Source organism: Chelonia mydas, chromosome 26 (genome assembly GCF_015237465.2).
Source record: "Chelonia mydas isolate rCheMyd1 chromosome 26, rCheMyd1.pri.v2, whole genome shotgun sequence".
Classification (NCBI taxonomy): Eukaryota; Metazoa; Chordata; order Testudines; family Cheloniidae; genus Chelonia; species Chelonia mydas.
The window spans coordinates 13,296,157-13,323,479 of record NC_057859.1 but is presented as its reverse complement, the minus strand read 5'-3'; the positions used below and the strand labels follow the sequence as shown (position 1 = coordinate 13,323,479).

The window sequence follows — 27,323 nt, the reverse complement described above, 5'->3', positions numbered from 1 at the left end:
ATTTGGGTGGGCCTGGCTGCTAAGCGGGTGGGGCGTGGCCATGCCCCTGACTCTGTGCCCATGTGTAGCCATCCCTGTTGATACACTGTTGTGCTTATGGTAAAAACTGGGAAATGCAGCCCAGAAAAGGTCGTTTGCTCGCAGTTAAGGCTGTTCAGAGGCACATCCTAGCCCCAGGCGTGGTGAAAACCAACGAAATCTCACCAGCTATGGACACGATTCACCCGACACGCTACACTGCCACCTCCACGTACTGGTCTGGCCACGTCGCGTCCCCGGGAGCCACACAGGCCTTCTCCCCATACTCACCCCATGCGTGCGGTCTTAACCCCACTGCAGACGTCCCTAAAATCACTACTGATCGATGCGAGCCTGAAGGAATGTCCCAGGCATGAGCAAACCAAGCCCTTCTTCCTGCTCGCTCTCCAGCCACTACAACACGTGCTTACAAATTCCCAGCAATAACCTCTCCTCACTCGCCCTGTCCCACCACCGGGCTGCAGTCCAGCGCCAGCCCCCGTGTAGAGAGCAGAGCAAAGCAATAGACCGTGCACGTCTGTCTTGTTACAACGTGGGTGGAGCTAGGGTTGTGGGTAGGAGGGAGGAGACGTGTGGGGGAAAGGGGAAAGCAGGGTGTCGTGTGTAGGAGTGAGTGCCTCGGAACGTACTCCATGTGTTGGTAGCTCAAGTGCACGTCCCACCAAAGTGTGGAGGGTTGTGTAGTGATTGTGTTAAAGATCAAACTGGGGCTACAGCGCTCAGAATGTATCTGTCTAACCCAGGGCTGGCCAACCTGGGGCTCCGGACCCACATGCGGCTCTTCAGACGTTAATATGCGTCTCCTTGTACAGGCACTGACTCCGGGGCTGGAGCTACAGGTGCCAACTTTCCAATGTGCTGGGGGGTTGCTCACTGCTCTGGCTCTGCCACTAGGCCCTGTCCCCACCCCACCTTGTCCCGCCCCCTCTCCTCAGCCTGCCATGCCCTCGCTCCTGCCCTTCCCTTCCCCCCCACCCCTGAGCCTCCTGCACACCACAAAACAGCTGATGGGGAGGGAGGGGGAGGCGCTGATTGGCGGGGCTGCAGGTGAATGGGAGGGGGCTGCTGTTGTATTACTGTGGCTCTTTGGCAATGTACGTTAGTAAATTCTGGCTCCTTCTCAGGCTCAGGTTGGCCACCCCTGGTCTAAAGTATTTATCTGGTCCAGTCACCATAGTATCGGAGCACCTCACAGCCTTTAATGGATCTAGCTTCTGTGACAGGGTCGGGCCAGATGGCTATAGGAGAGTAACAGAAGGCAGATATATTAGCCCCAGGCTAAGTAGGTTCCTTTTCCCTGGGTAAGGTAACAGGGAAGGTTCCAGAACAATCAGGAACCTTCTGGAGACAATTAAGACAGGCTGATTAGAACACCTGCAGCCAATCAAGAAGCTGCTAGAATCAATTAAGCAGGCTAATCAGGGCACCTGGGTTTAAAAAGGAGCTCACTGCAGTTTGTGGTGTGCGTGTGAGGAGCTGGGAGCAAGAGGTGCTAGGAGCTGAGAGTGAGAACGCGGACTGTTGGAGGACTGAGGAGTACAAGCATTATCAGACACCAGGAGGAAGGTCCTATGGTGAGGATAAAGAAGGTGGTGGGAGGAGGCCATGGGGAAGTAGCCCAGGGAGTTGTAGCTGTCGCCCAGCTGTTCCAGGAGGCACTCTAGACAGCTGCATTCCACAGGGCCCTGGGCTGGAACCCGGAGTAGAGGGCGGGCCCGGGTTCCCCCCAAATCCTCCCAACTCCTGGTCAGACACAGGAGGCGTCGACCTGGACTGTGGGTTCAGAAAAACGGCCAAGCCGAGGGCTTCCGTGAAGCTCCAAGGCGAGCAAATCCGCCAATAAGCGCAAGACCCACCAGGGTAGAGCAGGAACTTGGTCACACTTCATAACACCCCCGAGAGGTAGGGAAGTGCTGTTCCCATTGGGCAGGTGGGGAACTGAAGCACAGGGAGATTAAGTGATTTGCCCAGGGTCACCCGGGAAGTCTGTGGTGAAGCAGAGTCTTGAACCCAAGTCTCCCACCTCCTAGGATAGCCACTAACCATTGGGCCATCCTCCTCCTTGGAAATGAAGTGGCATCTGCACAGAAGAGAGGAGACCTTGGCAGAGCGTTTGGATTTATGATCTATTCTTCCCTAATCTCTCTCTCCCCCGTCCCTGGGACAAACTGTGTTCTATCAGCTAAACCAAACAAGTGAGGAATGCCAGAGCCCATTCCGGAGGGTGAGCCCACTGGTTCAGGTGGCCTTGTGAGAGATCAGCCGAGCCCTTCTTGCTAGAGGCAGACTGATCACAGAGTTGTTTGTGCAGGGAGCCTGCTTCCTAGGCTCGTGGGTCCAGGGGATGGAGGTTTACTTGGTCAGGCATGTCAGGTGAGAGCCTGCTTTGCAGGGAGGGCTGGAGCCGTGTGACGGGCGAGAATACCGCATGCACCTAAGACCAGCTGAAGTGAGTGAGGACCTTTCAGGCTGTGCTGGGAGGACCGGCCCATGGCATGCTGCCTTCTCTTGGAGGCCACAAACCCAGAGAGAGCGAGGGAGGGCATCAGCAGGGAGAGCATGCAGCATTCAGGGCGGTGTTTCTCCAATCTGCGCGGCATGGCACTGACCCTGCTGTTGGTAATGCTGGCCTGGCAGGTGCTCCGCCAGACACACAATCAGGGGTTTGCTCCTGTACACTCAGGCCACAAGCGTCTGTCCTGCTGCAGTCTTCGCTGTTTGGCCAAACACCCGCCCGGAACAGCTGGACGCCTGCCACAGCAGGGTGGCAGCTGCCCTCAGTCCCCAGAGCCCTGGGGGGAGAGGGTCAAGCAGCAGTATCACAAACAACAATTATTATTAGGACTTGGAAGTGATCCTGGAAATAGTTTTGGCTCTCGAGTCCTCTCGCCCCGCGGGGGCTGCTGTGAGAGCTAGGTGATAACGCACAGCCAGAATAGTGACTACTCCAGGGACCACTGGTGAACAGCCCAGTCCATTCATAAAAAAACTCTATGTTGCTAATTCTCATCTACTACTTTGTGTTTGTACAGCACCTAGCACGATAGGGTTGGCCCTTAGACACAGCCGTAATAAGCATGTTGCAGTTCTTATGATGACTGGTGTTTTTCTTAAAGCCTCAACTTCTGGAGTCATGTGAATACATAAGAATCTCCATTTTGAGATGGTGTTTGTTTGTTTTTTTAGAAATAAGTTTCTGGCTCTCCTGGTTGGTGAGAAAATCTTGAAAATGTGACCCCAGTGCACCCTAAGACTCAAAAAAACAAAACAAAAAAGTACCCACCCAGAAGGCAAATAAATAGAGCCTAAAATGCATTATCTTAAAATTTCATGATTTTTAAGCCAATCTCATGATGGGCTGGGTCGGGGGGGCTGCTGATGACTCATGATTTTATAACATTTGGAATTGGCTGTGCTAGAGGTGGTGTGGCCTAGTGGACAGACCACTGGGCTGGGACTCAGGAAACTGGGGTTCTATTCCCTGTTCTGCCCCTGGCCTGCTGAGTGGATTGGGCAACTCACTCCTCTGCTCCATGCCTCAGTTTCCCCATCTGTAAAATAGGGATAATGACGCTGACTTCCTTTGTAAAGCGCTTTTCAGTCTACGGATGAAGAGCACTCTAGAAGAGTAAAGGATTACTAGTAGTAGTTTTTAATCAGGTACAAAAAACAAGTAAGTTGTAATCATTGTGGTCTGTTTGGACAACTTGCAAAAAGAGGGAAAGGGTTGAATAAAAGAACGAGTGAAGCAATAGCTTTTCTGGTTGTAGTTTGATGTGCTAGGATGCCATGCCACTGCTTTGTTCCCGCCTCAGAGCCAGGCAGCCCCTTTCTAGAGGGGATCCTTCGTACAGCGATTTAACAGCACCACCCAATTCAGCATCGCTCCCCCAGAGAAGGAAGAGGAGGACAGGGAATGAAGCAAGAACTGCCAGGCTGCCGGAGCTTCCGCACAGTGCAAAGGCTGGTGCAGCTGCATCATCCTCTACTGGGGGTGTCTCTTATTCAAATTCTCTGTGTTTTAGCACTGATCATGTGCCCCACCCTAGGCAATACTCAAAGCCAGGCCTTGCCCTGCCGTGGTCCCAGGCTGAAAGATCTCAGTCTGAACTCCTCCTTCCGCGTGAGCCAATGAGCTGTCTGCTGCGTGGCTGGACTTGGCTCTAGACCCTAGGCTGGGATCCCGTGGGTCCTGCAGGACCCCCTGCCATAATAGCAGGAGCAGGTAAAATGTACTTCCTTGTGGGCAGGATTGGGTGGGCAAAAACCCCAGACTGAGGTAAATTGCGTGAAAACACTAAATCTCTCGTCAGTTTGTCATAAATAGAATTTCAGCGATTGGAAAGCCAGTTTTTCTTTTTTTAAATTTTTAATTTTTAATACTTTAATTTAACTTTTAATACTTAAATTTAGGCGAGAGATTGGAAGAGCTTTGGTGTCCCTTATAACAGGAGTTAAAGTAGTTTTTTATATGGTTTAAGCAAAATTTGTTTTATTCTTTTAGTGGTAAAAATTGTGTCTGAATTCCGTGTGTGTGTGTATATATGTAGGTATTAACTGAGTGTTTGGGGTCTTTTTAGTAGCATGGGGGAATCTCTCTCTCTTGTGGGATTTATGAGATCTAAGGTTTTTGCGGGTCAGACTAAAAATGCAAGAAACAACGCAGGAGCGGGTGGGAATGGGATTTAAAAAAATAGTCCTGCAGAGGACTCTGCTTGAGTCCCTGAGACGCAATGCCAGTGTCTTCGAGGAGCCAGCGCGGCAAGATCCCACGGGAACACAGTCTCCCTGACCATTCGCTCAGCCCTGCCGGAGGATGCCTGAGCCTTCACGACCTCCTGCAGAACTCCGCGTAGTGCGTCATGCGCTGCTGAGCAGAGGGTCCCCTCCACGGCACTTCCGTGGTCGCCAGCCAGATTTTCAGGGAGCGGGGTTGTGTGCAGATTTTACAGGCTGCCCTTAAATGCATCAGTCTTAAATGGCGATGGGGTAGTTGGGAGGATTGTGAAACAGTTTCCCAGACGTGGGAATTGGGGTCTGTGTTGTATATGGCTCCATGGTGCATGGAGACCTGGGACTCCGGTACGGTACATGAGAACGTAACTGGTAGGGTGGTTCACACTGGACCTGTAGATCCTGTCTGCCCCGGGGTGGCAAGAGCTTAGCTAATCAGAGCCTATTACTGAAGAGCAGGAGGTTCTGGAATGATCCGCTAGGGGGAACTTGTTGCTGGCAGATTGAGATAAGGGAGCACGCTGAGTTCCCATGTCCAAGTGCATGCCGCTCCTCGCTGGGACCCTTTCCAGACCTTCAGCAGGGTGGCTGAGTCACTGATTGGTGGGGGCGAGGAGGGTTTGGGTGAGAGAAGTGTATCACCCTAGTGCACAGTGCTGAGGCCTCGCAGCTGCTCCTAGCTGAGCTGGCTAAGAGACGCTCAGACTCACAATTCCTCAAGGCCTGCTGTGGTTAGAGCTGGCTGTTTGTGACTATAGTTTGGCATTAGTGTATTATTGTAACCCTCCACTGACCTTGGAAGTGAATGACCAGAGCAGGGGCACAGGCCCTGCAGTATCAGAATTGTTTTAAATACCAAACTTCTGACATGTCCCACAACTCCCTCTTGTGAACACAGCTGGGCTTCGGGGAGTCCCCTTTCCTCACAGAGTTGTTGTTTCATCCTTTTAAATCTGGGTTTCTTCCAGTACCTGCAGATGAAGTGGCCGCTTCTTGACGTTCCGGCTGGTGCTACGCTGAAAGACAGCAGATCTCCATCGCCCGCACACTTAGTAAGTGCTTGTCTGCTTGATTGTACTCTAATCTTCCTGAACAGCTTTGGCTGGAGGATTCCCTGCATGCATTTTCTAGACAGCTTGCTTTTTCTTCTTGCAGCTGCACCTGGTCCACCTGACCAGGCACAAATCACAGGCAGAATCTCCACCCATCACTTGCCCCCAGTTTGGTCTCTCTCGTTATCCCCCAGACCGTGCACACCTTCCTGAAACCACATCATAAAGAGCAAAGTTTTAAATGAGGGTAATTAACCAGAGGAACAATCATTTATGGATGTGGAATCTCTTTAGTCTCTAAGGTGCCCCAAGTCCTCCTTTTCTTTTTGCGGATACAGACTAACACGGCTGATACTCTGAAACCTTTCTAAAACATGTGCTCTAGTTCATCCAGGAGTTCTTGGGCTGGAGGCTGGGATAGCTGGGTGACATTCTTTGACCTGTGCTCTACGGGAGGTCAGATCAGATGACTGTGAAGGTCCCTTCTGGTCTTAGAATCTGTGAATATGTCAAACAGGAAGTGAAAATGTTAGCATCAGTTCTGAGTGACAGGAGAAAAGGAGAGACCAGGCAAGTGAGGTAATCTCTCTTCTGCTCTGTGGAGCTTGAAAGCTTGTCTCTTTCACCAGCAGAAGTTGGTCCAGTAAAAGATATGGCCTCACCCACCTTATCTCTCTCATATCCTGGGACCAATATGGCTACAAGACTGCAGACAGCAGAAGAGGAGAAAGAAGAGGTTTCTGTGGGTGCCTACAGCTGGTGCAGTATCAAGTGATAAGCTTGGGTCACAGATAAAGGCAGATGAAGGGTTGCAATGACACATTAAGGATGACGTTTTCAAATCTGTGCGCCTAAAATTAGGCACCTAAATAAGAGGCCTGGTTTTCAAAGCTGGCGAGAGCACAATTCCCACTGCCTTTAATGGAGGCTGTGTATGCTCCAAGCCCTGGAGAATCAGGCCAGTTCTATGCTGATGCTGAAGTATTGTGTGAGTTCAAAGTGTCTTAACTTCAGGCATCCGAGTTATGGGCATTTTGGCATAAGGTCTCAGGTCCCTCAGTGGTCCTTAGACCCTTGGGGATAGTAGGCAGATGGGTTCCCATGTGTTCATGCTTGGGGTGGAGTGGCATAAACTGCATTCCCAGACAGTCTCTTCTGTGGAGTCTCCCAGCACTTAGCAAGGCTCTAAGGTTCAGTGTGTCTGTCCCTCCATGTTAGGAGCTGCCAAGCCCAGGCCAAATACTAATCACTGATAGTGGCTGCAAAATAATTTTTTATAATTATTCTTGGGCCTTATTTTGCTGTTTTATGCTGCAGGAAGAGGCCTGGGCGGGTTTGGTGGTGGTTCTTAAACACTCGGCATTGTACCGATTTGGTCTCTCCCAGTTTTGCTGAAGAATTTTGTTGTGAGGCCTCAGATCTTTCTTGTGAACTCTCCCCTGTTCTTAGAAAGCCGAGGGTTCTGAAACTAACGACGACGTTTTTTCCTCCGAAGTTGTTCATTAAGCATTGGAACAAAGTAGAGGTTAACAAAAACAAGTAAAACCCCAAGAGTTTTAATCAGTCTACCTAAAAATGCAACTGCAGGGTTGAGGCCATGATCCCTTGGACTAAGGGTTGAATTCTCCAAAGGCAAATAAGAAGGGTATTTCCTAATGCCTCTCAATTGGTCGGCTTCCAGTTTCCTTTCTTCTGCGAGGTCGCAATTTCACTAATTCTCCAGTGGCCATCAAGTCTTCCAGGGCAGACAAGACTTGTATTTCCAATGTAAAAAGCAAGCAGGAAAAAAAGAAATCTTTCAGGCATTCTATAAACATCGTAACGGAGTTAAAAAGGACCGAAGCCCTGGTTAAATTTTTCTTTTGCTGGTGACCTTTTAAGGAGCGTTCAAAATAATTTTCTTAGGGAGGAAGCCGAGAGGGAATAAAGAAATACCCATCTCTATTTGTTCTGGAGAATCCAGCCCTTCCTCCAAGAGATGGCTGTTTCAATCCTGCAGCTGGACAGACTCACCTGGTGCCTGAGGCTGTTCGGTTCGCTCTGTGCTGTGAGAGTTCATGATTCAAAACCTGTCATTGGAAACCTCCGTGCACACAAGGGATTAGATACTCTGGTATTTCGGTCAGCTTCCCCCCATCCCACGCAGTGTTTGCACTGGTCCCCTTCTCATCCCCATCCCCTGCCAGCCCTTATTTATTCCATCCTCTATCGTTAAGGTTGCAAAGCTGCTGTCGTTATAACCCCTGGTTCCCACTCGCTGTGAGCTCTGCAAAACGTTTGCCTCTGGGCCTGGCGTTTTCCAGGGTTGGCCGCTGCCCAAAGTGAATTTTTCATTCTTGTACATTTGAGTAAAATCCCTCGAGGCGTGTTGAGTTCTAGGAGATTGACTAACGTCACACTTCTCTGCAGGCTACAGGGGAAGGGTCACGCCTGAAACCTGAGAACTTGGCCTGGACGTAGATCTCCTGTGAGATAGAGCAGGACTGGGCTGAAAAGAATTGCTTTAGATTGAACAGAGATGCCCCCTTGACAACTCCGTCCGGCGCACGAGCAGTAGAGGATGGGCTGGGGTGCATGTGCCAGCTCGTGGAGCGTTGGCAAGCTTTGTGGATGCAGCATCTGAATTCGTAAGCTCCACCAGCCCACAGTGAATTGCACTGAGTACAGAATGAACAGCTGTTTGCCTTGTGGCCAAGTGGCATACGTATGCACCCGGAGCGAGCAGCTCCTGGCCTGCAGGGCCCAAGTGCAACATCTGGAGAGCAGAGCTGGTGAGGTGGAGGAGCAGAGAGAGGGAACTGTCTACAGAGGAGGCGTAGGAAGACGTTGCGGAGTAGACCACTGAATTAACATCCCTGACTGCCGCTTGAGGGAGCCAGTCTCATGGTGGAGGGGCATCTAGGTGGGATGGACCTCTTTGCGACCACGCTAGTGGAGGCTGATGATTCCTCACGCACAGAGGGGCTGCTCCAGGGGAGAGGGACAAAGTTGGAACTAGACAAGTTCATGGCGGATAGGTCCATCAATGGCTATTAGCCAGGATGGGCAGGGATGGTGTTTCCCAGAAGCTGGGAATGAGCAACGGGATGGATCACTTGATGTTACCCGTTCTGTTCATTCCTGCTGGGGCACCTGGCATTGGCCACTGTCGGAAGACAGGATACTGGGCTAGATGGACTTTTGGTCTGACCCAGTCTGGCTGTTATGGTGGGAGATGCAGAGAGGCCAGTGTGATCAGGGAGTGGATCAGGAATGCAGACAGCTGGGGGGGGTGGTGACGGTGAGAACTGTTCGGTGACGTGCCTGCCGGTGTGAAGATGGTGTGGATGGCACAAGACATCTAGACTGTGGAGATCTCCGGCTGTGTGAGATCTGGGGTTGGTGTAACTTTAGAAACGGAGGACCTGATGTGCCAGAGAGCTGAGTCTGTGAAGGGAGGTGACCTCCAGAGCACCCCACGGTATCTCTTTACCAAAACATAGTGAACATTCCAGGAGGACGTGAGGAGAGGAGCTGTGCTGTGAGAGGGAGTGGAGTCTCTTAGAGATGAAACCGTCTGAGTGCAGCGGGGGATTCTGGTGGGTGTAGCGGCAGTGATTCTGGGATGCGTCAACCCTGCAGCTAAACTGCAGTCAGCAAGGGTAACGTTCTCAAAAGCACCCAAGACCCATTTTCAAAAGTGGCTTTGCCACAGAGGAGCCTAAATCTCATTGAGAGTCCATGGGACTCGGACCCCTAAACGTCTAATTCACCTTTGGAAATGGGACGGAGCCGTCTTTGATAATTTTACCCTAAATCGCTGTTGGACGGGGGACTTAGCCTCCTAAGTCACTTGGGTCCTTTTGGAATTTGTACCCGGATCCTGCTCTTCTGTTTCCTTCTGCAGAGGGTTATGCATTTATTTTTCAAGTCCAAATGCTGTCTTCCTTTTCTCTTGCAGTCGAACAAAGTACCCGTGGTGCAGCACGCACATCACATGCACCCGCTGACCCCACTCATCACGTACAGCAGCGACCACTTCTCCCCAGGCTCGCCTCCTTCCCACCTCTCGCCAGAGATCGACCCAAAGACGGGTGAGCTGTCGGGGCACAGAAGCTGGCATGTAAGGGGGTTCCCAGAGTGAGTTGGTCAGACACAGGGACAGATGGGGCAGAGTACTGGGATACGAGCAAGGACCATAGAAATGTTTGAGCAGTTTCCCTTCCAGATTTGAGACTTTGCTGCAGAGGCTTTTTGCCTTTCCTAACTCTTGCAATGCCACCTGGTACTAACTGTCTGACTCAAGGACGATCGTCCCCAGTGAGCTTCTGCTGGATCAGATTTTAAAGGGAAGCCCACCAAATCCCACAAGCTACACAAAAGGGATCTGTGGTCCTGGCTGTGCTGACGTTAAAGCAGCAGTTGGCCGTGGGAGATGCGAGATCCAGCTTGCCTGAGGACGCAGAGAAGCTTGAGATACTTGGTAGGGGATGTACGTGTTGGCTGGGTTAGCCATGAAGATCGCAAGTCACCAAGCCATCCTGGCACAAGTGTTTATTTCTGGGTCAAGCACTTCCCATTCAGAGAGGATCCAGCCTAGTCATGTCATTCCTGGAAGGCTGCCCATGCCTCACTGGACACAGCATGGGCAGCCTTCATCAGCCAATGTGCACATGAAGATGTTTGACCTGCCGTTTGAGGGACCAGCTGTTAATTCGGCGGTTCCACGGCTAGATTGCTTGGCCTGACACAGCCTTTCTACTGCAAGTGGTACACATGCTTCCACGCCCAGCTTTCCTCCGCTTCTCCTCACCCTGTCAGGAAACGCGCCCAGTGAAGGAGTTGAGCTGGAGCAGCAGTATGCAGGCCAGCCACCTGCAGGATGTTGGCCAAAACACACAGCTAGAGTCGGACAGGGAGCCGACAGCCTGGGACGGTTTTTACCATCAGACCCTTATCCGTTCTCTTTGGAGAACATCTGGCCTGTTTCCTGGTGACAGTACAAAGGGGATATGCCATTCAGCTCAAAGCACTCTCTGGTGGACAAGTGATGGTCCTTTGTCTCTTTACCAGAAGAGCGGCAGTACATTTCAGATGTGGGAGTACCCACAAGTGCCCTCTCCTCTGACGGCTGCAAAACGAGGGCAGTAGGATTTTCCCTGCTGCCATCTCGCCCACACATCGGGCTTGCTTGCCCATTGTGGGGTACTGCACCCTCCCTGCTTCCCTCACACCTAGGCAGAGCCTGATCCTGCATCTTGTCCAGGGCAGGGCTTGTAAAGCCCTGGCTGTGGCCATGGGGCTTCTTGTTTGTGTAGAAATCAGCAAGTTCTGCGGTAACGGAGAGCTCACACCCTCTGAACCGATGTACTTCCCATGCCCACGGCTTTCCCTGGCCCCTGGTAACCAGCACAAGGCAGGCAGTGTGGGGAGGGAGGGCAAAGTGCGTAGTAGCTTTGAGTCTCAGGTCCTGGCTGGGCAGCATTAAAGGTTGTTATGCGTGTATAAGGGGGTGGTCTTTCCTCCTTCTGCAGTGAGCTCAGTGCTCAGCCATCCTGCCTGGAAGGCCCCTTTGGGAAGAACATCTCCCCGTGTTGAGCAGATTGCCAGGAAATAACAGCTCAGATTACCAGGACTAGCCAGGAAGAAATATCGTGCCATGGTGTGGGAGCATCACACCCATTTATAGAGCACTGAACGCAGGGACAAGGTCCTGGGGAGGTAGTGCAGGAGTGCGAGCCTCCTAGCCTGACAGCTGTGACCCCGGGATGCCATTACCGTGATTTAATGCCTGCTTTTTTCTTCTCCCCCACCATAGGAATTCCACGACCACCTCACCCTTCAGAACTGTCTCCTTATTACCCGCTGTCTCCTGGCGCTGTTGGCCAAATCCCTCATGCACTGGGCTGGCTGGTACCACAGTAAGGATCAACCTTTCCCTTCCTCGCTCCTCCTGCTTGTCACCTACAGTGTCAGATTTCCCTCTGCGAGCATAGAATTCTGCACCTTGCCAGCTGACTGAATGGGAATTGCTGCTAAAGCCGGACCCTTCCCAGCTCCGTGCTGTTGTTCCCTGGGCCTGCCATGGATTGGATGAGGTTCCACACACTTCGAGCGTCCGCTGAGTTCCCCCTCACCTCCACAATCACGATTTTTTTTTTTTTTTTGAGATATTACAGACAAAAACTATGTTAACTTATAGCTCCTGTGGAGAGTACCTGAGTCATTTAAGATCAAATACCTTACAGGGCTCTTGTGGGTAGTCCCCAAACCAGCATGAGAAACCCAGGAAATACCAACTTTAACTTAAAAGAAATCCGAGCATGTTAAGGTCTGGAAATGCAGATAGGATATTCAAACAACCTTAACTCTGCCCTGAAGTACACCATGCGATAGAATCATAGAATATCAGGGTTGGAAGGGACCTCAGGAGGTCATCTAGTCCAACCCCCTGCTCAAAGCAGGACCAGTCCCCAACTAAATCATCCCAGGCAGGGCTTTGTCAAGCCGAGCCTTAAAAACGTCAAAGGAAGGAGATTCCACCACCTCCCTAGGTAACCCATTCCAGTGCTTCACCAACCTCCTAGTGAAACAGTGTTTCCTAATATCCAACCTAAACCTCCCCCACTGCAACTTGAGACCATTACTCCTTGTTCTGTCATCTGCCACCAGGGAGAACAGCCGAGCTCCATCCTCTTTGGAACCCCCCTTCAGGTGGTTGAAGGCTGCTATCAAATCCCCCCTCACTTTTCTCTTCTGCAGACTAAATAACCCCAGTTCCCTCAGCCTCTCCTCATAAGTCATGTGCCCCAGCCCCCTAATTATTTTTGTTGCCCTCCGCTGGACTCTGTCCAATTTGTCCACATCCCTTCTGTAGTGGGGGGTCCAAAACTGGACGCAATACTCCATATGATGCCTCACCAGTGCCGAATAGAGGGGAATAATCACTTCCCTCAATCTGCTGCCAATGCACCTACTAATGCAGCCCAATATGCCATTAGCCTTCTTGGCAACAAGGGCACACTGTTGACTCCTATCCAGCTTCTCATCCACTGTAATCCCCAGGTCCTTTTCTACAGAACGGCTGCTTAGCCAGTCAGTCCCCAGCCTGTAGCGGTGCATGGGATTCTTCCGTCCTAAGTGCAGGACTCTGCACTTGTCCTTGTTGAACCTCATCAGATTTCTTTTGGTCCAATCCTCCAATTTGTCTAGGGCCCTCTGGACCCTATCCCTACCTTCCAGCGTATCTACCTCTCCTCCCAACTTAGTGTCATCTGCGAAATTGCTGAGGGTGCAATCCATCCCATCATCCAGATCATTTAGGAAGATGCTGAACAAAATGGGCCCCAGGAACCACCCCTGGGGCACTCTGCTTGATACCGGCTGCCAACTAGACATCGATCTGTTGATCACTACTCATTGAGCCCAACGATCTAGCCAGCTTTCTGCCCACTTTTTAGTCCATTCATCCAGTCTATACTTTTTTAACTTGCTGGTAAGAATACTGTGGGAGACCGTGTCAAAAGCTTTGCTAAAGTCAAGATACATCACGTCCACCACTTTCCCCATTTCCACGAAGCCAGTTATCTCATCATAGAAGGCAATCAAGTTCGTCAGGCATGACTTGCCCTTGGTGAATCCATGTTGACTGTTCCTGATCACCTTCCTCTCCTCCAAGTGCTTCAAAATGGATTCCTTGAGGACCTGCTCCATGATTTTTCCAGGGACTGAGGTGAGGTTCACCCGTCTGTAGTTCCCTGGATTCTCAGTCTTCCCTTTTTTAAAGATGGGCGCTATATTTGCCTTTTTCCAATCATCTGGGACCTCCCCCAGTCACCACAAGTTTTCAAAGATAAAGGCCAATGGTTCTGCAATCACATCCGCCTACTCCCTCAGCACCCTCGGATGCATTAGATCCAGACCCATGGACTTGTGCATGTCCAGGTTTTCTAAATAGCCCTTAACCTGTTCTTTCACCACTGAGGGCTGCTCACCTTCTCCCCATGCTGTGCTGCCCAGTGCAGCAGTCTGGGAGCTGACCTTGTCTGTGAAGATGGAGGCAAAAAAAGCATTGAGTACTTCAGCTTTTTCCACATCATCTGTCACTAGGTTGCCTCCCCTATTCTGTAAGGGGCCCTCACTTTCCCTGACCACCTTCTTGTTGCTAACATACCTGTAGAAACCCTTCTTATTGTTCTTCACATCCCTTGCTAGCTGCAACTCCAATTGTGCTTTGGCCTCCCTGATTACACCCCTGCATGTTCGAGCAATATTTTTATACAAAGCTGTTGCCAAACTGGATCAGCCTTGTGGTCCATCTAGTTTGGCATCTTGTCCGTAACTGTGACCAGCACCAGATGCATTACAGGAAGGTGCATGAGACCCTACAGTAGGCAGTTTGGGATAACCTCCCCCCCCCCCCCCCCCCCGCCACCCCCGTGTAGTCCCTAATTGTTAAAGAATGGGTTAATACTGAAGCCTAAGATTACTGTCCCTCCCAAGATATTTGTATAATTAATTATTCTAACGCTGGTTTCTCTTGTTACTCATTTATATGCCCAGTCCCATTTTCTATCTTGCTAAATTCTTGGCCTTGAAGACTTCCCATGGCAATGAGTTCCACAGGCTAATCGCATGTGGGAAAAGTATTCCGTTTTATCAGTCTGAATTGTCCACCTTTCCGTTTTATTGAACTGTCCCCTGGTTCTTACATTATGAGGTTGGAAGGACAGTTGCTGCCAGTCTCCCTTCTAGATCAGTCATGATTTTATATGGTTTTATCCTGTCCCCTCTTATTCATCTCCCTTCTAAAGGAAACAACTCCAATAATTTCTTAGCGACTAACCAATTTATTTGAGCATAAGCGTTCGTGAGCTGCAGCTCACTTCATTGGATGCACATCCGATGAAGTGAGCTGTAGCTCACGAAAGCTCATGCTCAAATAAATTGGTTAGTCTCTAAGTTGCCATTAGTCCTCCTTTTCTTTTTGCGAATACAGACTAACACGGCTGCTACTCTGAAACCAATAATTTCTCTCTCTCTCTCTCTCTCTTTGTAGGAGAGGTTTTCCCAAGCCCTTAATTGTTCTCCTCACCCTTCTCTGAACTCCTCTAGTTCTGCAACTTCCTTTCTTAGATGGGCTGCACACAGGATCCAGATCCCATTAGTTTCTGTAATGGCTTTATAGTATTCTCCATCCCGTTCCCTATGCAGCCCTAACACCCTGGTTACTTGCGTGACTGCAGCTGCACCTGGAGCAGAGCCCTCCATTGCGTTACACACACCGAGACCCAGGGTCCTTTTCTGAGTTGATACAGAACTCTGTACGGTGTATTAAAGTGTTGCCTTTCAATGAGTAATACTTTGCATTTATCAATATTGAACATAATCTGCCATCTTGTTGCCCAGTCACCTCAATCTGAAGCTCCTCACAGTCCTGTCTGGATTTAACCAAACTGAATAACTTTGTCATCTACAGATTTTACCCCCTCACTGTTCACCCCCTTTTCCTGACCATTAATAAATACATTAAACAAAACTGGCCCTGATACAGGGCCTTGTGGCCCTGGCTTTTCACCTTTTTTTGGTCCACTTATTCCTACTATTTCTCCTGCTAGTTTTTGATCCATGTCAATTTAGCTTCCGTAGTAGCCTCTTGAGAGACTTTGTCAAAAGCCCTTTTCAAAAAGTCTAAAGAAATGATGTCGTCTTCCCCTTTATCCCCTACTTCATCGACACATTTAGAGAATTCCAACAAAATAGTGAGACACAATTTTCTTTCAGAGAAACCATGTTGGTTAGACCCTAGCATATCACACTCTTCCACGTTTTATTGTTCTGTTTTTAATTATTCTTTCAACAAATTTACCAGGTACAGCTGTACGGCCGACAGGTCTGTTGTTCCCCAGATCACCCGTAGAACCTTTTTACAATGCAGGTATAACATTTACAGCCTTCCAATCCTCTGGTACAGTAGCTGCTTTTAATGAGAGATTGCTTATCTTTGCTAGCAGCTCATCCACTTCTTACTTGAACTCCTTCCGAACTCTCGCATGGACCATCTGGGTCTGGTGACCTATTGCTTCTTAAACTATCAGTTTATTCCAGCACCTCTGCTTCTGCCACCTCAGTCACTAATAGCACCTCATCCTTATTACCGGGCAAGAACGGGACCAGGATGGGGGTATCTCCAACCTTGACACAAAACAGTCATTTAGCTTCTCAGCAATGCCCTTATCTTCCTTAATTGTGCTTTTTAAACCCTGATGATCTGGCAAATCCACCGGTCCTCTTACAGGCTTTCTGCTTCTGATTTACTTACAGAATTTCTAGTATTTGATCTTTATACCTTCAGTGCTCTGCTTTTTTAAATACATTTTAACCCTCCTTCTTCTATATTGCCTCCTGTAACCTCCGTGATGATGCATTTTAGTATCTGCGATTCCGTATTGGATTAAATTGATATTAAAAGACACACTAGATTTTTTTTTCTTCTTCCTTATTGTGTCCTACAGGGCGGAATACGGTTGTGTGGGAGCCCTGTGCATTTCTATACCGTAAAATGTTTGGGTTTCTTTTAAATTTAGCCTTACATTGGACTTTTGGGGGGTTTAGAGTGCTTGTTTTTGTGTTAATTACAACAGCCCTGTAATGTATTTTACCCTGAATTGCTAATAACAGATACGCTTAACCGTGACTCCCTCTTAACTTGTTAAAAATTACATCCCTGAACCCGAACCAGGAACCCAAAATAACATTTCCATGTGACAGTTCAAATGATTTGAAGATGTACAGTATCAGCCTTCCCTGTATGGAAGTAAACTTCCAGGGGAAGAGTCTCTGACATGCTGTTGCTACCTTAGGCTGTTCTGGAGCAGCACAGAGCAGCCTGGGCATATAGGCCAGGTAAGCTGGCTTTACGGCAGCTTTGCATCACCAGAGCACCTGGGAAGGAAAAGAACTGTTTCTTCTCCCCCTCTCCCCCTCCCCCCCCATGAAGAATTACTTCCTTTTGAAATGGCCACATCCAGCGGCATCAAGGACCCATGCTGCCCTCAGTTAAGATGCCCTCTTTTAGAAACGGCCACCACTTCCCAATGTTCCCAGTAGGAGTGAAGCCATCGTGTCTTTGGGGAGCAAGTAGAACCCCTTTGCTGTGGGTGGCAGGAGGAGGAAATGAGCAGGTGGCTAGAGGCAGGAGTCGTCCTTGCTAAGGGCAGTCTGTGGCCTCGGTCCCATAGGAACCATGTGAGATGGTTGCCATTTGGAGAAAGGCATTTTCAGAGCGGGGGCAGCCTTTTGTCTCGGTCCCATTGAGAACACTAAGAGAGGGACAGCATTTTGTGAAAGACCAGTTCTTTGTGGAATGAAGTCGAACGTTATTCTTCAGCCTCTGTTAAAAAAGAAACTTTCCGTTGTGGAGAATCATGGCAAAAAATGATCACAAACCCTAAATAAGATTTCAGCGAGTTTTAACTGTGCGGGAGGTTTGAAGAGTCTTGTGTTGTTTTATTGTGAAGATAATTCAAGAGATACTCAAAAAGGACTGAGGGACCTTCAGTTCTTAAAAGACCCATTTTAAAGTTGGCTTGAACTCAAAAAATTAATGGATTTACTTGTAAATTCTCAGAAAACATATTCTGTGTTCAAAGAGTAAGTGCTTTAATTTTGTGCAGGACATGCTGTATTTGGCACACCTAACAAAGAAGGGGACTCCTGCTTAAGTACAAACGTCAGCCTGAAGTACAGAGCTGTGACGGGCACCTTCAGAACATAATCGGAGGGAAACTGGTTATTGTGGCTTCCCTATGTGTGATGGTTTTTCTTCCTTTTGTGCTTCTAGTAAGGACTTTTTGTTTTTCTTTGCTCATCCATTTTAGGCAAGGACAGCCAGTGTATTCCATTCCTCCCGGGGGATTCAGACACCCATACCCTGCCCTAGCTATGAATGCCTCAATGTCCAGGTGAGTACACATCAGAGCGGAAGGGATGTTGGCAGGGGTAGGGTTCAGTCGGGATTAGAACTAGAGAGTGCAAAAGCTTAAGACCCCCAGTGCCAAGCAGACAAACCCCCTTCCCTGTAGAGGCAGGGGTTATGGTTATAGGAGGTCTCCCTGGAAGAACATTTGTGCTGAGAAAACGGGAAGATCTTTGACACAAGCGCAGAAGAACAAAGAAGAGCCAAGGGAAAACAGGCCAAGTTCTGCCTAACAACTAACAGCTTGAATCCCTGTGGCCCACAAGCTGAATGGGGAAGGCCCCTGTCCAGTGGCTCCTGCAGGCCCCAGAGATGGGTCGTGTGAATTTGTTTCCACTTTGGAGGCCAGGGGCACTCCCATATGCACCTTAGAACCACTGAAAGCCATTACCTGTGAGAGGGGTTGCATCTCTGCTCTGCTCTTTCCTCCGCCTGTCGATGGATGTCATGTTGGAGGTTCTCAGGATGAAACTTCTCAGTATTTCTTCTTAGCAGCTTCAGTGGGGGTTTTCAGTGGGAAAAATAACAGTGAATACGTGTTTTCCAGACTTGTTGTGGTTCGAGCCATTGTGGCTGAAGCCTACAACTAGCTGGGGTTGAGATGTGCCTCTCTGCACACAAGACCAGCACGATTTGTATCCTGCATGACTAGCTGAAGGCCATTCCTTGAGGGGGAGCACTACCTTCCCTTTTTGCCAACCTGGGATTTGGGAGAAGTGGGAGAGAGGCCTTTGCATTCTCCTTATGAATGAGGCCTTCACTCCCCGTCCCAGAGCACCAAGAGAGGTCTGCCCACCCCAACTCCTGAGCATTGCAGACCTTTTCTGAAGCACTACAACAAGACGAAGAAATTGCTGGATCCATGTTACATACTGGAAGATGCTTGCCAGCTGTCCTTACTTTATCCTAGACACTCACGGCACTGTTGGCTCCTTGCCCTTCCCTTACCTTACCTTGTGTCAGAACTTTTAGTTACTCCCATACCATCATCCGTCTTGGATGTGATGCTGCGTTCCGAACAGTCTGCTCTCTCTACGGTGGGATTGTCAGTGTCACTTAGGCCCTTCGGAAAATCCCGTCCCTAAGAGTTTAAATGTGGGGAGGCCTACACCCCCCCATGGGATCATAGAATCCTAGAATATCAGGGTTGGAAGGGACCTCAGGAGGTCATCTAGTCCAACCCCCTGCTCAAAGCAGAACCAATCCCCAATTTTTGCCCCAGATCCCTAAATGGCCCCCTCAAGGATTGAACTCACAACCCTGGATTTAGCAGGCCAATGCTCAAACCACTGAGCTATCCCTCCCCCCTTCATCTGGTTCTTAGTCCTTTTACTCAGCACCAAAGAGGTTGGTTCTTTCTTTGGCCCCTGTTCAAGTTAGGAGCTCGAGAGACGTTGGGCTAGACAAGACTTTGGGCTCACGTGCAGCATCTCAATGTGTTTAGGGATCAGGTGAGTGGCTGCTCCACGCCCACAAAGAAGGGTTGATTTCCCTGTCCACCTTCCTGTGGTCATGGGGAAAACAGCAACAGCTTTTGCCACAGGCTGAGAATTCATAGGGTTGTGTCCACATCTCTGTGACGGAGCTGGAACCAGAGTAGGGGATGGTGACCGACAGAATCAGTCTGCCCGCTCAGCGTTTCGGGGGCTTGTTTGTTACCTTGTTTGAGAAGCTGGACAGCCCTACAGTCCTGTGTCCAGTCCCTGTCCGTTTCATGAGTTATTCAATGTACTTGCAATTCCAAGACAAAGGCAGAGGGCCTTTGGGCACTCCTAGTGTCACTCCAAGCAATTGCTAAGAGGCCTGATGAGGGTTAGCATTTCTGACCAGTCCTGGAGCAGGAAATCCTTTATTTGCTGTGTCATAGAAGCTGGATCATGGATGCACAAGCCTCACGTGACACATGTTAGCCGTGTTGATCAATCATAGAAATGTAGGACTGGAAGGGACCTCGAGAGTTCCTCTCCTGCTGAGACAGACCAAGTAAACCCAGCCTCCATCCCTGACAGGTGTTTGTCCAACCTGTTGTTAAAAAACCTCCAGTGACGGGGATTCTACAGCCTCCCTTGGTAACTTGTTTCAGAGCCTAACTCCCCTTGTAGTTGGAAACCTTTTCCTAAGATTGAACGTAAATCTCCCTTGCTGCTAACGAAGGCAATTACTACTTGTCCTGTTACCACGTCCCGTCCTCCTCCCAACCCCCCCCCCGGCGCCTTCTCTTCTCTAGGCTAAACATGCGCAATTCTTTCAAGCTTCCCTCATCAATGTGGTTTTCTAAATCACTTACACATTTTGTTGTTCTCCTCTGGTCTCTCTCCAATTTGTTGACGTCTTTCTTAAAGTGCAGTGCCGAAAACAGGGCCTAGTACTCCAGATGAGGCCTTACAAATGCCAAGTAGAGCAGAAGGATGACATCCTGTGTCTTCTATACCATACTCCTGCTAATACATCCGACAACGATATTTGCCTTTTTCACAACACCTGCATGCGATGGGGAGTTGTGCAGTTACTGTGGGGATGAGGGCAGTACCAGAACCTATACAGAACAGAACAATACCACATCATCCCAGACGGTGGAATCTGGGCAACTCTGCCCTGTGTGGGGCAAACTGCTCCCCGCTATTATGGAAGCAAGCTGGCAGACCTTCAAGGCTGTAGCCCAGGGCAAAACGTTGGCAGAGAGGCTCTTACTCCACATTGATAGTCCAAACATAAATGATGCTTTCCTGGGCTCCACCATGCCCTCTGTAGTCACATGCCTTGGATTCCTTCCAGCTCCTGATAGTAGCTGTGGCAGGATGGTTTGTGAGGAGAGGCAAATCTTCGGTACGTGGATCCTAAACCATTTAGGGGTTTAAAGATGAAAATCCCACCCGGTAGCTCCCGGGAATGTGTGTGTTGTCAGCGGGAGAGCCTGTGCTCTGCACTGAAGCAACGGCATGTTTCCAATGGAGAGCGCATTACAATAATCCAGGCTTGGGCTGGGTAAGCGTGGCACGGTTCTGCACCCAAAAACCACCTTCATCCTACTGGGATGCTCTCAGAATCTGGCAGGGACCCAGGCCCCTAAATTGTAGGAGGCTGATTTAATCCTCACCAGCCCTTCCACACTACCAGCATTAACTGTGTCTTATTTGGGCTCATTTCTCAGCTAGGAGTCCAGCATCTGTCGACATTGAGTTATCTGCCCCCTGCCACGGGGCAGGAAGAGGGGTAGGATGTTGAGAAGTCCCCAGGGGAGGGCATGTACCTGTGGGTGGGGTGTGAGGAGCTGGGTACAGGGAGAGATTCACACTGTGTGGCTGGGGCTGTTGCCTTTATTTGTAACGTCTGCATCCTGCTTTTCTATTTCCCATGCTGCAGTCTGATGTCCAGTCGGTTTTCCCCCCACATGGTCCCGCCTCCCGCGCATGGCCTCCACCCTTCGGGAATCCCACACCCCACCATCGTCTCGCCCATCGTCAAACAGGAGCCCACGCAGGCCAGCATGAGCCCCGGAGGGAATTTGTAAGTAACTGAGCAGCGCAGCACCAGCTGGATGGGGCAAGTGGCAAATGGGACAGGGATCTGTACAGCCCAGCCCGGCTGTCCTGAGTGGCCTAGATCTCTTGGTGAGCTGGGTGCAGCCAAGCAACATGTGTTTTGAAATAGCAAGGTCACGCTTCTAGGAACAAAGAATGCAGGTCACACGTATGGGCTGGGGGATTGTATCCTGGAAAACAATGACCACGAGAAGGACTTAGGGGTCATGCTAGAACTCCCCTGTTAACTAATGTGAGGGTTTTTCTAAAAGATCTGCTTTAGTTCAAACAGGAATTAATTCAGGGCAGTCCTATGGCCTGTGCTATGCAGGAGGTCAGAGTAGATGATCACAGCGGGTCCTCCTTCCCTTGTAATCTATACATCTGTTTTAACACATTAGCTGGGCAAGGCAAGCTCTGTGGTGACGGGAACAAGAAAGGCTTGTTCACTAGACTTTCCTGGAAGCAGATGTTCCATATGAATTCATTGCCAGCCTTGTGATCCTAGCCATCCCCTGGGATGTGCCTCGTGTTTTCACTCCTGATAAGCAGCCCCGCTCTCTCCTCTCCATCTTACCTGTGGTGTGAAATCCACCTTGAAGAATAAAACCAGAGGGTGACATTGTCTGGACAGGGGTTGGTGGGGGGAGGGGTCTGCATTCACCTTCTCCAATAAGCAGATGTCCCCCCCAGAGCGCTAGGTGTCTGGCGGGCATTACAAAGAGACACAACTGCACGCCGTGCAGCAAGGGGAAGCTCTTCTGCAGTGTGGCAACAGTGGGTGCTGCAGGTGTTGACTGGCCCCTGTGATGGTTCCAGGAAATCCCCCGGCAGTGTGAAGAAGGAGGAGGAGAAAAAGCCCCACATAAAGAAGCCGCTCAATGCGTTCATGTTGTACATGAAGGAGATGAGGGCCAAGGTGGTGGCGGAGTGTACGCTGAAGGAGAGCGCGGCCATCAACCAGATCCTGGGACGAAGGGTAAAGGCACCTTCTCCTCTGTCCTTTCTTCCCCGTTCCCTAGACTCCATGGGCCCAATTCAGAGGTGAATCCAGACCCTGTCTACACTGCAGAAATCGGTGCAGGGGGCAAACACATCCAAGCTGTTATGCCGGTGCAATCCCTTAGTGTCGGTGTGTGGCACCTGGGTTGAGTAGCCTTGCTCCCTCTGACTGGCCGGGTGCTGTGGGAGGAGGGCCTGTTTTGGACCTCTGCAGCGTGTCTGCACTAGGGGTTGCATCAGGAGAACTGCACCGCCTCAGATCCCTTTAACGTAGACAGGGCCTTGGGCTCATTAGACAACCCCCTTCGACTCAGGTTCCCATCTGCTTCCCCCAAGGCGTTTTATATATGCGCTTGCACATCCCCTCTGAGTCTGAGGGGCTGGGAGCGTAGCAGGAAAAGCAACACGTGAAGGGGGTAAGTGGGACCCACAATAGGGGGTCACTGTAAGCTCTCTGCAATTGTCCACCTAGCCAGATTCTCTTACTGGCATCCCCCCCTGTAGTGCAAAGCACTCAGCTGCTATCTGCAGCCAGGCCAGCCTGGGAAATGGGGAGCACCTAAACACTGTGGAAAATCTGGCACTATGGCTGGTGAGAGTCCTGGAGGACTCTGATCATAGAGATCCTGCCTAGAGCAATCCCAGCCATTGAGACAGAGTGGAGCAGGTTTTCTCAGCTCACCAGCTGGAGGGACTGGGGATCCTGGTTGGGAGCAGCACTGAAGCAAGGAGCTTGGGCACCTCTTCCCTGTGAATCCCACAGAGCTGACTATAGGCTGCACTGTCAGCCTGGGGGCAGCCCTGCTAGGATGTGGCCAGTGCACCTTGTGCTCCAGCTACTCTGGGCTGTGGGCGGCTGCCGTCAGTTAGAGCACCCCTAAGGCTGCTCTGAGTTACACACTGAGCCCCGGTCCTGGGCTGCTGCTCCTGAGAGGTGTAGAACAGTGACCCAGCAGCTTCACTGTCCTGCTGCCACAGTTCAGAGGAGCTGGTGAGGAGAACGACCTCTTCCCCACCTTTGGGCAGGGGACCCAGACTGGGGAGTTTCAGCCCTTCGTCGCAGGGTAACCCCCACGAGTCTCAGCTCTGGCTCTCCTTTTCTCCTTCCTAGTGGCATTCGCTGTCACGTGAGGAACAAGCCAAGTACTACGAGCTAGCCCGGAAGGAGCGACAGCTTCATTCCCAGCTCTACCCCACGTGGTCCGCGCGGGATAACTACGTAAGTTGCCGCCTCACGTAGCTGCTGGAGGGAAGGGAGATCAGCGCACTGAATTATCCCCTCCAGTGCAGGTGTCGCTGGGTGACAGTCTGTGGACTGCGCTGTGCAGGAGGTCAGGCTAGATGGTCATAATGGTCCTTCCTGGCCTTATCAGTCTCTGTATGAAGCTGTAATCAGGATCCGGCCTCCAGGGTCTACGAATAGAGATGGGGAAACTTGGGGCCACGGCGGTGAGGGACCTAGGGAAGTAGTCACTGCTGCTCCCTTAGCCAGTCTCAGGGTGGTTATTGGATGTCTGGGGGGGAGCCACGCCTGGATGTTGCTTAACCCCATCTGGAGGCAGCTGCCCTTGGTATAGTGCCTCTGGTTCGCAACGCCCTGCTAACGGATGTCGAAGTTCATACAAAGGCAGCACACCTGGCGTAGGGCTGGGTCGTGGCAGAAGTAGGCTTCTGGAAATCAAGGCATTTCTTTCCAGGTGAGAGCTGTTCACAGACCTACAGAGCGCTAATAGGAATTGAGGCAGGGGAGAAAATGGACAATAACCATCCAGCACAGAGGAGGGGACCACTAAGGAGAAAATGGGAAATGCCTTAATGGAGGGGTGGAACACGCTGCCCGGGGCGGGGCCCTGGCATTAGAAGGGCTGCACACCGATGACACACTCCTGGTGGGGTTAGCGGGGAGGTGCTGCTGTCTCGTGCACAGAGATTGAATGAAATCAGACATCCTTACACGTGCAACTGCATGTGAGGCATCCGCTCTCTGATTCTCCAGAGCCAGGAACAGGCAGGTTCGATTGTTTGAGCTGGCCCTGGGTGCCAGATCGGGGAGGACCTTCTCGGGTGGGGAGGTGCGACATTAGGGACTGTGCAGCATTAGGACAGGACGCAGCCCTAGAAAACGTGCTGTAAGTGACACGCTTGCCCTGGCCCCGAGCGGATGTGCTGGATGGCACCTAATGGGTCTGCTAGTGTCCACGGTTGGGATCCTGTGACCTGCCTTAAACTGGGGGCCTGCGAATGCTAAAGCCAGACTTAATAGAAGAGCAGCCCCCGTTCTTGTTCCCTTGGAGTGGGCATAACTGGCCCCCAGGGGCCGTTCATTGGGTCCTGCCCGTGAACCTGCTTTGGTCGCCCTCCCTCTGCCTTCCCCAGCCACGTGACTGAGGTCAGCAGGAGGCAGAAGGGGAATCGTGGCAGTCGGGCTAGTGCTGTACTGTGGGGCAGAGTAGTACATACAGAATAAATAGCAAATATAAAGGGCAAGGTCTCCTGAACACTGGGGCTTCTAAAGGAACTGTCCCTGTCCGATTTAGCAGCCTCCCCAAGCTGCTCTTCTGGGGTTGAACCTGGCTCAGAGTTCCAAGGGCCCCAGTGAGTGGCTGTGAGAAGCCCCAGGTTAATGCAGAAGTGCAGTACGGCCTCATGCCCCCTTCTCCAGAGAAGGGTCTTGTTCCCCATTGCAGTAGTGCCAACCCGGGTGAGCCCTACTGCACTAGAGGTATAACACATGACAGGTCCTTCCCCAGAGAGCTTACAGTCTAAAGAACACCCCAGGTGGGTGAGAAATGAGTGGGGGGTATAAAGGTGTGAATTCTCAGTTCTCTTGATGGCTGATTTACTGTCACCTCCTCCCCCAACATCACTGACTCCTGCTGCTTCTTGCACTGCTTGGTCGGTGCTCAGACCCTGGGAGCTGTTCCACCTGGTGCCCTGTCCTTATCCTGAGCCCCACGAGTTCTCGGGGATCATGGTGGAGAGGGTTGGGGGGTTACTGACAGTCAATGACAAAAGCTGCAAGTGGGATGGTCTTTTCCAGGGGAAAAAGAAGAAGAGAAAGCGAGAGAAACAGCCCCAGCAGCAGATCCAGGACACAGAGAGTAAGTACAGCCTGCTCCCCTTCTTTGGTCTGATATGGAGGGGAGTAAAGGCCATGGGGCCAGCAGAGAATTCACCAACTGTCCCTATCAGCTTTAGCTGCCTCATCAAGTTGGAAAATTGTAGCCCAGGAAAGTAAACATGATTTTAAAAAGCACCTGATTGACTAAGGAGCCTCAATGGCCCTGAAATTCAACGGGATCCAGGAGCCTAGGGCATTTAGACACTTCGGAAGCACCACGGGGGCACACCCTATGAAGTAATACAGCCACAGTTACATTCCCATGGGTCCCTTGCCCTCTGCTTTGACCCCTGTTATTAAATGTCAGTAGTTGTAGATTGCTCTTTGCCCCATTGGCCTGCTCAGACTCCCTGCAAGTTGTAAGTACCTTAAGGTCTGGCCTCAATGCAGCTGTTCCCATCCACACACAACCGTCTCCCTCGAGCGTGGTGGTGCTTCCAACCTGGGCTAGCTGGCTCATCTGGGGCTTGGGGTTAAGCCTGAGTGAGGCTTTCACTCGGGCTGGTAGCCCACCTACTTTGTAGTGAGGACACAGGCTAAATCACTAGTGCTGATAGTCCTTCAACGCCTTCCCTGTGCCCAGAAGAACAGACACATTCTGCAATTCACTGGGAAAGAATCAGAGCTGCTCAGCTGACCACAGCACAAAGAACCAGGGCTGTCCCCCCAAGTGTCCTAGCAACACCCCCAGGGGAGTGCTGCCCCAGTGAGGGGCCACTTAACTTGGGCAGGGCTTTGCAGAGCGGCTGCTCAGACCCAGGTGCCGCTCACCCCAGTTAACCCTGCAGTTAATTAGCATTGCCCCGAGCAATAAGTCTGTTAATGAATCTGGTTCCAGCCGCAGATGGGATTTGCGCCTTCTGTTTTCCAGGCCTGGGCAAATCCACTAAACCTAACCCCAGGCCTTGGGGACCAGCTGACAGTGTCTTTGAAGTGTGGCTTACTAGTGTCTTTTCTGCCCCTTACAGGCTCTCTGGCCTCCAAGAGTAAAAAGCCATGTGTGCAGTACCTGCCCATTGAGAAACCCTGCGATAGTCCTGCTTCCTCCCATGGCAGCATGTTGGATTCGCCTGCCACCCCATCAACAGCCTTGGCATCGCCCGCTGCCCCAGCTGCCACCCACTCTGAACAAGCTCAGCCCCTCTCGCTCACCACCAAACCGGAAGCCAGGGCCCAGCTGTCTCTCCATTCAGCTGCTTTTCTGTCCAGTAAGGCTGCCGTCTCCTCCTCCAGCCTTAGCAGCCCGTCGCCTCTTCTCTCCAGACCCATTCCGTTTGCCACAATGACCCACACGGCTCTCTTGACCTCGCCGCCTTCCTTCCCGGCTGCCCTTCCTTCCCCGCAGGCTGCCCTGGCCGTGCTGCAGGCCCAGCCGCTCTCCCTGGTCACCAAGCCAGCTGACTAAGGAGGAGCCGCCCTCCCCAGCCACCCCTGCTGTACATTGCTGAAGCCACAATCGAGATTCAAAAGCAGCCAAACCATTATTGGTCAATATTTGACCCTTTCTGAACTCTTTTGTAAGTGGACTCTGGAGGAAGGTGCTTTATGCTCGGAGCTGTTTCCAGTAGTCAATCTAAAGACCGTTTTTATTAAAAACAAACAAAAACCAAGAACAACAAAAATCCCACGCGAGCCAAGGCTGAGCGGTTTGTTCCTGCCTTTGCCTCAGCCATGTGGACTTGTAAAGATGGAGCCTCTCTCTGCGGCATTTGCAGGGTGGTTGTCGCTAAATCTGAGCGGTGCCCCACCCGGGCAGCATATGCCAGCCAGGCTGTCCCATTAACAGCCATTCCCGGCGAGTCTCAGTCCCAGAAACAAAATAGAAATGCTGGACCCCTGCCCCAGAAAAGGGCCAGCTCCCCCACCCCCTCAAAGGAAGCCTACATCCCCCAACCAGG

At 50.9% G+C, this 27,323-nt stretch overlaps 1 protein-coding gene across 5 annotated transcripts in view; it reads left to right on the top strand.

Annotated features, from left to right (window-relative positions):
- The window catches only part of TCF7L1 (transcription factor 7 like 1), a 102,015-nt gene extending 74,974 nt beyond the window's left edge, over positions 1–27,041 (top strand). For 2 of the 5 annotated variants that reach the window (XM_037886425.2, XM_037886428.2), the window contains 10 exons: positions 5,742–5,825; positions 9,766–9,898; positions 11,623–11,725; positions 15,676–15,741; positions 17,684–17,767; positions 21,145–21,288; positions 22,122–22,281; positions 23,416–23,523; positions 25,345–25,405; positions 26,394–27,041. In XM_037886425.2, coding sequence (XP_037742353.1) covers positions 5,742–5,825; positions 9,766–9,898; positions 11,623–11,725; positions 15,676–15,741; positions 17,684–17,767; positions 21,145–21,288; positions 22,122–22,281; positions 23,416–23,523; positions 25,345–25,405; positions 26,394–26,830 — 1,380 coding nt within the window. In that variant the 3' untranslated portion in view covers positions 26,831–27,041. The remainder of the gene's footprint in view (positions 1–5,741; positions 5,826–9,765; positions 9,899–11,622; positions 11,726–15,675; positions 15,742–17,683; positions 17,768–21,144; positions 21,289–22,121; positions 22,282–23,415; positions 23,524–25,344; positions 25,406–26,393) is intronic. The other 3 variants (XM_037886427.2, XM_043536428.1, XM_043536429.1) reach the window with 3 other exon arrangements.
- The last annotated feature ends 282 nt before the right edge of the window (positions 27,042–27,323 follow it).